The following is a 10542-nucleotide window of genomic DNA, read 5'->3' as shown; positions in this document are numbered from 1 at the left end:
AATCAAAGATGTTCCGTAAAGGTTTAAAGTATATTTGTCATCATTCAGTAGTCGATGCGTCGGATGTTTGTGTTACATCAGTAAACATTTAGTGTACATCTCTTACAAAGTCAGCCGTAGACAGGAATCAGTGAGAAAATGACTTAAAAACTGATGAACGTAGCTGAGGACGCAGTTTATCCGTATGGAAATGTGTTTGTGAGGCAGTGACAGTGTTGCTGAGGACGGGGAAGCTGTGTCTCTCAAGCATTAAGGCAAATGATGTGATTTTCAGGGAGGGGGGGGGGGGCTTTTTCTTTCGAGGAGGTGACTGTGATTATCTGCCTTCCTATGGGAGGAGGATTTATGAGCTCTAAGCTGATTTTCTGCGCCTGACCGCAACTGCAAAAAAAGAACCACTTCGAGACAATTACGCATTGTGTGTCTGTATGAGACGAGTTTCCTGATCATTAGGTTTAGTTTTTTGGTATAGAGACAAAAAAGTACTCAGTGGATATTTAACAAATATGGTGACATACAATAGAGACAAAGCAGAATAATCAGTTAGTTTGCAAATGGGCGTGGCTTCCAAAAAACAACAACAACAACAAAATATAACACAATAAAACAAAAAAACAAAATAGAAACCCAACGCTTGTTCTTGCAACGTGACTTTACAACGCACGCCGTGACTGTCCTTCCTTCCAGGTCAACCCTCTGCAGAGGTGACTCGGTTACCACGCCAACACTCTCCTTCTCCTTATCTCCTGTTGCCACGGTAACGGCTGGGTTTGCAACGCTTGACCCTGATCTTCCTCCCTCCGGCGACCTGGGATGGTTTAACTGAGCGCGTTCCTCCTCACAGACTCGACCTTCAGCTCGCGGACCTCCGGTGGAGCGGCTCCACCATCAGGTGGCCGTCGGCCCTCCGCGGTCGTCGTTTATTGTTCAGATGTCACGCACATAAGACGGCTGCATTGGATCCATGGAGCGCTCCGTACCGTTAACTCGGTTATGAGATTGTGGGCGGGGGGGGGGGGATCACAGCGTTCCTCCCCGGGGGGAGCAGCGGCGTTATGACCGCCTTTTTTTTTCTCGAAGACGCGAGTAAATCCACTTGATGTTTCGGGAAGCCTTTGCTGCCGATACAGAGCGAGCGGGTGATAACTCTGGGATTTTCGTCCTTTGTGCGCCGTGGGGTTTGTTGATCTATAAAAAAGTCTGAAAGGATTTGCTGCTGTGAGAAGCCGTACTGTAGCTGTCTGCGAGTTATTGTCCTCGTCTCCTGGAGGGCAGGTCGATGTAGAATATGGAATGGGGATGTGTGCTCAGGAAGACGGATCGTGATTGGGATTTGGAGTCTACGTCGAGCGTGTTTTCATTCATTCAGTCGCTCTCGGGCCAAGTCGTGATGTTTGATGATATTTCTGCAGCACACAGCGCGCTGGTTTGTTGTGTCACATGTCCAACCGGTTCCAAGACGACAATCTAACGCAAGCACTGCCGTCACTCCAGAGTCACATTGAGACGGATGCGTCTCCGTTTGATCCCTTTGTACCTGCCTGGTGTAAAAAGAATTGATTTAATTTAACTCTGATCTGAGAAGGCTCAGAGCTCCTTGTGAAGGAAAACAAATTCGGTCTTTTTTCTGCGTCCAGCTGCAGCAGAGTCAGAACCGAAGGGTGTGATTGGTCCGCTAACTGCATCCTTTCGGGAGTCTCACATTTCCGGTTTCATAGCGTGATTCCGCTATTATCAAAACAAAGATGTTTGATGTAAAAGATGTAAATATGACCACTGATACAACCCCTCATTGGTGGACTATAAGGACGCGATGATGGCGTCCTCTTGCTTGCTTTATCCATTATTTATATATTGCTTCCTGAACATGTTGATTGTCTGCATTGAAAACCGGCAGATGAACAAAAGCTCCGTGTCTTTGTATTCCAACGATGAAATGCTCTGCTCGGTGCCTCTCTTTGCTGAGTCGTGCCCTCTCGTCCTCCCTTGGTGTCGCTCAGGAGTTCGCCGCGCTGACCAAGGAGCTGAACGCCTGCAGGGAGCAGCTGCTGGAGAAGGAGGAGGAGATCTCCGAGCTCAAGGCCGAGAGGAACAACACCAGGGTGAGGGGGCGGCGTCGACCCGCCATCTTTCAAACCACCTTAAGCCGTTTAATGGGCCACCGATGTGCTGGCAATATGTTAATTTTAAAACTTTTTTTTCAAAATATTTATCAGCCTAATATTATTTTTTATTTTTTGAAATTTTGGAATTATTTTTTATTTTTTATTATCATTTTTTAAATTTTAATATTCTTTTACTTTTTTCCGTATTATATTTTCTTTCATGAATTTTTTTTAACTTTTTTTAAAAACATGTTTTGACCTAATTTTTTGTCATGATATTTGTTAACCTTACATATTTTTATTTTTTTTAAACTAAATTTTTTTGCGTTCTAATACATATTGACCTGACATATTTGGACTAAAGACATGGAGCGTATACTGAGGTGATTCTGTAGAGCCGAAGGCCCGTTTCCCCAACGGTAAGCACACTCTGCTGCTGACAGATAAGACTCTGTTTTCCATCCCCAAAGCTGATTCAGAGAGGAGCAGGGGGGGGTTTCAGTCGTGCTCCATCGGCCTCTGGCCGGGGGGCACGAGATTTTCGCACAACACGCCGCCCGAGACAAACCGAGTGGGGAGACGAGGACAGACAGAAAGTCATTTTCTCCCTCTCACTTCATTATCACCTTGAATCTCCTCACAGGCAATTAACAGGCATTTTTAATCAAGCTTGCTTCCGTCGCTGCTCATAAAGTTCACGGTTAAATGTTGGAAGGCATGTGCGGGCGCACAATGGGCCGACGACTCGTGCGACTGCAGTAGAGAGACGCACAACTAAACAATGCTAAGTCACGGACTGGAGTCATGCAGGGACAAGATGTGACAGAAAGCCACGAGCAACAGATACAAAAACGTATTAAAGTGCATGTTGCCGGTTTGTTTGTTGATGATTCTTTTACTTCTTCTGTCAGTAACATGAACCTCCTGCAAACTGCAGGCGCTGTTTCCAAGAATCGGATCGTTCTCAAATAATTAGATCTCACAACATGCTCGTTGCGTAACGCATGAAGGGAAGACAATGAGACCACGTGGTGCGTTTAATCCAGCTGCTCCACAAGAGATGTTTGGACAAATGAGTCCGGAGTGAAGCCACTGAGTTTCTTCTCTTTTTTTTTTTTCTGGGAAAGAACCGAGAGGTCATCGATCCTTGTCTCGGATGTAATATTATGTCCTCGGACAATTTTCGAGAGACAATGAAGTGCTGAGATCTGCATCAGCGCCAAAACTGCACCAGTGTTTTGGGGTTTTTTTTTCCGAGTCAAAAGAGGAAATGAAAGCAGATGATGCTGCGCGCTGATCTCGAGCACTAATGAATAACATTCTATCTCCACAGACCAAACAGTGCCCCCCCCCCCCCCCCCCGTTGTTGTGCAGCTCTGCATCTCTGTCCCCGTGAACCACGTCTCTCGGCATTTGATTGGACGTGCTGTCCGCCTAGCGGCCCAGATTAGCTTTAATCCATGCTGGAAGGTTTGCAGTTACTTGCATCTTTCGCTCTGAGAAGCCATAAAAAAAATAAAAAAACACATGTCCGTGAGTCTAATAACTCACGATACACGATTAACCATGCATGGTAATAATTATAGCAATTAAAAAAACGTAATCTAGAACAAACACCTGTTTTTTCTGCACCTACTTGGGTTCATTTTCAAATAGTTTCATCATTTTAAGGTCGAGGAGCGAGCCCAAACCAAGAATGCGTTAATGCGTTTAATGCTTGTGGTCTTCCACTGCTCGCAGACGTGCTCAAGTAAACTAGCGGGGTGGGGGGTGGGGGGGGGATAACGCAGGTCTGGTGTGCAGCGAAACCTTCCCTCATTCACCTCACATTGTTCCTCTGAGGAGTGTCTCTGTGGTGTCTCTGTCCAGCTGCTGCTGGAGCATCTGGAGTGCCTGGTGTCCAGGCACGAGCGCTCGCTCCGCATGACGGTGGTCAAGCGGCAGGCTCAGTCTCCCTCGGGGGTCTCCAGCGAAGTCGAGGTCCTCAAAGCGCTCAAGTCCCTGTTCGAACACCACAAAGCTCTGGATGAGAAGGTGAGTCGGCGGGCAGTATTTCTCTACTCAGATAATGTACCATTTAAGGAGAAAGTGCTCGATGTTCAGCCCGGTTAAAAGTTAAACGTCATCTGCAGACTCGTGACTCGTGTGTATATTCATATTTCCAGGTAAGAGAAAGACTTCGGGTGTCACTGGAGAGGGTGTCCGTCTTGGAGGAGGAGCTGACAGCTGCCAATCAGGAGGTAAGAGCTGATAATTAATGTTGTTAAATATATATATATATATATATATATATATATATATATATATATATATATATATATATATATATATATATCTTTAATATGGTGAGTAAGTGACATCCAGGAAACACATCCAACACATGCCGGTGTTCGTGGTCCCCAGTTTGCAGCGTGTCCGACACCTGGGCCTAGAATGAGAGGAGGGAATGGGTGATGGAGGGAGGGAGTGAAAACAGACTGAAATAGAGACGGCAGGTGGGAAGCAGGCGTGCGGGTCGATGAGAGCGCACTCGGTGCAGCTCACGCGAGTCCTTTGGGATAAAGTCGCTCCGTCCTCGTTAACGGTTTCCCGAGCTGACAAAAAAAAAAAGAAGGAATGTCCACACTTCACCTCGGACACGTTCGGCAGGTCAGTCACAGGTGTTAAAGTGGCCGCGCACTGATTGTAATTCGCTGTTATGGAACGGACCGCGTTGTGGTTCACCCAAGAATAAACGTGTATTCATGGCGGGCGATAAGACGCCGATCAATCAACAGCGGGACACGTTCCGATGAAATAATAAAGGACGCTCCAGCTGAGCCAGCTGCCAAGTTGCACCCATTTCCTCATCTTTCAAAACGTGAATCACCATAAAATAAACAGCAATACGTGTACAGCAAAGTAAATGAATACACATATTCCTCCAAAATGATGTAAAGAGATGAACATAAACGGTGTCAATTGCTTCAGTGAAATAAATACTAGACTTCAAATAATAACTTTACTTTATTTAAACCTCATGCTGTCAAGTCATTTTTAGTTATTGCATTATGATTGATCGCATTGCACCACGACCACGCGTGACCCCCCCCCCGACTCTCACCTTGACAAAATCAATCTGTTATACTTTAAGAACCCCCCCCCCCCCCACACACACACACACACACTTCACTCCTTCTCACATTTGTCCAGTCTGACCTTCGTCACAGTCCTCTTCCTCCCAACGGCGACGTGCTGAAGCGAGAAGAGGAACTCACGATGCACTCCTCGTCCTTCTCCTGTTTGCCGCCTTCGACGCCACGTGGCGTCGGGCTTCAAAAAGAAGACAACGGGCGCCGCCGCGTTCATTCCGCGTCCGTCAAAAGTCTCCTTTTTGGTCCTTTCGGAGCCGGAGATGCTTCTGCAGCTCTCTGCTCCTTGTTTGTTGTGTTTTTTTTTCGCTTGCCACTAAATATCGGTTGCTTATTAAAATGCAAATTTCTCCCACTCCCCACATCCTGATTTATTTGTCCTGAGAGACGATGACCTTCCTGCCACTGTATCGTCAACTCGATCGAAACGCAAACGCGCTCCGCGTCGCGCTGCGACGCATCCGAGGCAAAAAGGCCGAGACGAGCAACAAAAGGATCCACGTGCAGATTTGAGCTTCCCCGGGTTATTGGGAGATTAAAGCCGGCTGCAGAGTGGGAAACGTTAATTGTAATGATCAAATAATTGCGTTCAAATGAGTGACGCCGAGTTGAACTTACGGGTTTACGGCTCGTTTAAAACATCCGTCGCGTGTTTTGGGGACGGACTTTGATGAGCCCTGACTGACGAGTTTTTATGTTTTTTTTTTGTAAATGTCCAAAATCAGGTGGTGAATCAGGTGGTGAGGATCTCAGTCGTGTATTTCCAGCATCGTGTTGCTTTGGCAAACTGTAATTTAAGTCCTTCAAACATTGAGGGTTTCAACATGTTCTTCTTGCGTCTAAAGCCACACGGAAGGAAATGCAATATTGCGAATTTAAACACGTCACGTCTTTTTTTTTTGTTTTTCTTCAAACCTGGAAATCAACTGCTTGCCTCCTAATCTGTGTCCTGGTTTCCGTCCTACAGATCGTGGCCTTAAGGGAACAAAATGCTCACATTCAGAGGAAGGTGGCGTCTGGGGACGGAGGAGAGGACATGCTGGACGGCAGTGAAGCTCAGCAGAAGGTCCATGGCAAGGTGAGCCTCTTTGCTAGTTAAATGGAGCTGGGCTGCCGTCCTCTTATCTAACGTGTAGTCGATGTCAACATAAGCAGCACAAGAAACAATAAACCATCAATGAGGTGAAAAAAGCAATGCTTCTAAAATGTATACGCACCGGAATCTAACATAACAAAAGCAAAAGAAAAGACTTGATATTTCATGAACAAGTGAAGTCCGCCGATGCAGTTTTGAGCTTCATATTTAAAAATTGTGGACACGCAAATGATATTTGAAACTAGATAATGTGTCTGTTTGGTGTCTCTTGAAGTAGAGATATGATGAAAATGAGTCTTGACATTAACATTGACATAACATTTAATACAGTTACATATTATAAGCAACATGACATGACTTGTTCAAATGAATTGTTGCTGTGGACGCAGAGGTTTTATGTTTTTTGAAAGCTGCCATTTGTCATCTTTGAATTTCACTAATAACTCGAGTTATTTTTGTTATTTATATTTTCGAGGTGTTTTACTGTATATGGCGTTATTAACATTAATGTTTTTAAGCCGGCGTGCGTTTCGGTCTGCTGCACCCAGTCAAGTGAGAGCTCTCGCTGCGCCCTTAGCCTCCCCCCCCCCCATGCAGCACGCACGTGCACGTGCACATGCGCCGCATGCATACCAGCCTCCTCGTGATCGTCCATACGAAGACGAACGCCTCCGCATTTCCAAAGCAGGACGGAGGCCGCTGGGTGGGGCTGAGCGGGGAGGGATCGACGACCTTGATCTGCAAACTGCCTAAAAAAAAAAAAAAAAAGAAGACGTATCCCTGTCTGCACAACACACTCCCGTTGACTCTCTCGTGTCCTGTGGTCGTCATTAATGTGACAGGTGGAGGGGGGGGGGGGAGTGCGTATTGAGCCATCGAGCTCTCAAACCTGTCCACCTGCAGCTGCCTGATAACCAGCGAATGCAGCCTGACACATGATTTCTACATTTCATTCAGTCAACATTTCTGGCGCGGTCAACATGTGCAAAATGTACACAAGGCCAAAAAAAATAATAATAATAATCTTTTCGAGAGACCGTTTTATTTTTTAATTAAAATGTATCTGTATCTAATGCAGATGCAAAACTGTCTGAGCTCATAAAAAGAGTGAGAAGCCCTTACCTCCTTAAACAGGTGCCCGAGCTCGATAAAGGCTGCTTGATGGACGTCCTGTGGGACAACAACGCACAGCCGAATCCTTAAAGTTGGACCTTTTTTTCTTCTTCTTCTTCTTCTCTTCTTCTTCCGAGAGCGGCTTCCAATCAGCGGCGTGATTTAGTGCGCCGTGTTCGCACGCTCGGGTGAATCATTGATCGCAGGGGGGGGCGGCGCAGGGGCCCAATTAGGTTCGTCCTCGCCGGATGGCCGAGGACGGGCAGCGAGGGGGGGGGGGGGACAAGAGAGCAAAGACATCGCTCTTTTCCTCCATCCTCACTTGCGCCCGATTTACAATTACTGCCTTTGAATCAAACCAACGGCGCGAGCAGCGATAATAAAGTCGTCCTCTGATGCGTTAGACCATGTTACCTCTGTCTCTGGTCCCCCCCCCCCCAACCACCCTCTTTAATCTGCCTCATGCGGGGACAGTGAGGCCTAATCATATCACTGATGCAAGTGTCAAAGCAATTTTCTAAACGGAGTTTGGAGTGATTCGCCATCCGAAATGAAAGTGTGTGTGTGTGTGTGTGGGGGGGGGGCGGGCGAAGCCTCGAGCTCCTGAACTTGAATTTATTAGAGTGTTAATGTGTGTAACTCTCCAAAGGACAAATGGTATCTGAAGTGGCAGTGACACTGATTTCTCAAGACCCACTTTAGAACACCGCAGGAAGGGGAAATCACACATTTGGGTCCGTAATGTTCCTATTTTTCTTGCATTTTTAAGTCAAATTTTTCCACCTCTCTGCCACCCCCCACCCCCCCCCCCCCCCCCCCCCACCCCCCAGCGTCTGTCCAACGGCTCCCTGGAGTCGGCCGACGAGGCGAGCCAGGTGGTGGAGCTGCAGGACCTGCTGGAGAAGCAGAACTACGAGCTGGCCCAGATGAAGGAGCGCATGTCGTCCCTCTCCTCCCGGGTCTCCGAGGTGGAGCAGGAGCTGGAGACGGCCCGGAAGGACCTCATCAAGTCGGAGGAGATGAACAACAAGTACCAGAGGGACATCAAAGAGGTTACAGAGGACACACTCACACACTGGGACACACACACACACGTTGCGCAAAGGGACCCGACTGTTGCAACAGAGACAGAGACTTCCAGTGGTTATAAAAAGCTTCTATTAGCATAAACTCCACACACTTTATCACTATGCATTTCTCTCACACACACACACACAAACACAGGCCGGCCCATTTAAAGGCCCAAAAATCTAAAAGAGATTATAAAGCGTCTATTCGCGGCCGCTGTAGTAGTTAATCATTTATTCATGAATCCTATATAGTCACTAATATGCTGCATGATAATGTGATTAAAAGTTACTACAAGCCGTCATTGTTTATAGTCTATTTTGGGGTATTTTAGCATTTATTATTTAAAGCAAACATAATCACATCATAATGTGTTATAAAATATGCTAATGGAATACTCCTATTAAAATCATAATCCACAACAAGTATTTATAACCTCATTATGAAACGATCATTATCATAAAGCAGCATGAATATGCATGGTTGCTTTGTAACTAGAATCAGTGCTATAAGCAGATTATAAAGCATTACCATAGGAATGTCACTAACATGGATTAACATGACTTTACATTAATCACACGCAAGCAAGTCCTGAAAATATAACAGAAAAACAAGCAGCTCTCCGTGCGGCTGCCTCCGTTTGTCTCTTTAACCTCACTTCAAAGCTTCAACGACGCGATTTCTCGGAGGAATCGGAGCCCGATTCACGGCAATCAAGGAGCACCATCACGAGCCAATGCTGCATAAGTCTGCTAAGGTGGACGTGGATGGCAATATAAGAACCCCCCCCCCCCCCCCGCCACGTAGCTCTCGTGCTGAAAAATTGCTTATTGATTGCTAACGACGCCGGGCCGTGATTGTGGCCCCTGGAGAACGTGGATTTATCGGCTCCGTCGTCGCCCTGCTCGGCCTCCTCTGGCAGCAGCAGATCACTCCGTCGGGGTTTTTTTCGGGGTTTGCATAGGTTTGTATCTGCGGGGAAATGAGCTCTCGGGGATAAAGTTTGGGGACGCGGGTCGCTTCGCACCCTGGTCCTGTCTTTGATGGAGCTGATCTTATAACAAGAGCTTGATTGTAAACTTGTGAGGCCTTCTGGACATTTAGGGTATAAATACTTATGAAGCAAGGAGAAATTGCCCCCCCCCTCCCCTCCATGTATATTTTCCGCCGTGCTCTGATTGCTCTGACTATGTGGGTCTGCTTGCAGGCCATGTGCCAGAAAGAGGACATGGAGGAGCGGATCGTGACCCTGGAGAAGCGCTACCTCAGCGCCCAGCGCGAGTCCACCTCGGTGCACGACATCAACGACAAGCTGGAGAACGAGTTGGCCAACAAGGAGGCGTTCCTCCGTCAGGTGGGTGTGTGGCGGCGGCGTTTAAACCACGGGGTTTATCGGGGACGTGTGAGCTTTGCTTCCGAGTGTCCAGGTGCTTGAAGTGGTTTTTAGGACTCGGACCACAGTTGAAGGTTGCAGATGGAGGCTTCCCGTCAGATAGCGAAGCCTTTAGAGCCAAATAAGGTCATAGTAAATTACCACCGGAACAAAAGGGGTCTGAATGACTCTTCCTAAATGTTTACTTTGACCAGAAGCACCCAGCCGAGTGTCATCTTCGTGACGTATGCAACGCTGTACAACACGACTGGAGCCATGATGTGCAAACGTAGTCTCCTTTGGATGATTCTTCGCAGTCAATTAGGGAAAATCGCTCGGGCCCGTAGAAGATTGAGTGACATGTTCCTCCTGTGCGCGGGGCTGACCTCCGGAGGGCTGGACAGAAGGTCACACTAACATGAGCGGAAGTAATCCTGACGCCACGAGACACACAAGCATCCTTTGGCTTCGCCGTGGAGAGAGTTGCTCAGGCCTCGAGGGGATTTATGCTAAGCTAAGCTAACTAGCTGCTGACTGACATTAGAATTACCAAAATTCAAGGGCTCTTTTTCTCTGTGTGCGCAACAAAATCTGAGCACCGAGTTGAGTTCGAGAGCCCTCAACTTGCACAACGAATGTCCTCAGGGTACCCACAGA

At 47.1% G+C, this 10542-nt stretch overlaps 1 protein-coding gene across 5 annotated transcripts in view; it reads left to right on the top strand.

Annotated features, from left to right (window-relative positions):
* The window catches only part of ppfia2 (PTPRF interacting protein alpha 2), a 63453-nt gene that overhangs the window by 36243 nt on the left and 16668 nt on the right, over positions 1-10542 (top strand). For 4 of the 5 annotated variants that reach the window (XM_062559578.1, XM_037462095.2, XM_062559575.1 and 1 more), the window contains 6 exons: positions 2001-2102; positions 3975-4139; positions 4271-4345; positions 6204-6314; positions 8276-8497; positions 9721-9867. In XM_062559578.1, coding sequence (XP_062415562.1) covers positions 2001-2102; positions 3975-4139; positions 4271-4345; positions 6204-6314; positions 8276-8497; positions 9721-9867 — 822 coding nt within the window. The remainder of the gene's footprint in view (positions 1-2000; positions 2103-3974; positions 4140-4270; positions 4346-6203; positions 6315-8275; positions 8498-9720; positions 9868-10542) is intronic. The other variant, XM_062559576.1, reaches the window with a different exon arrangement.

This window comes from Pungitius pungitius, chromosome 2 (assembly GCF_949316345.1).
Source record: "Pungitius pungitius chromosome 2, fPunPun2.1, whole genome shotgun sequence".
Taxonomy (NCBI): Eukaryota; Metazoa; Chordata; class Actinopteri; order Perciformes; family Gasterosteidae; genus Pungitius; species Pungitius pungitius.
Note: the sequence above shows the minus strand (reverse complement) of the source record. Positions and strands in the feature narration are given on the sequence as shown.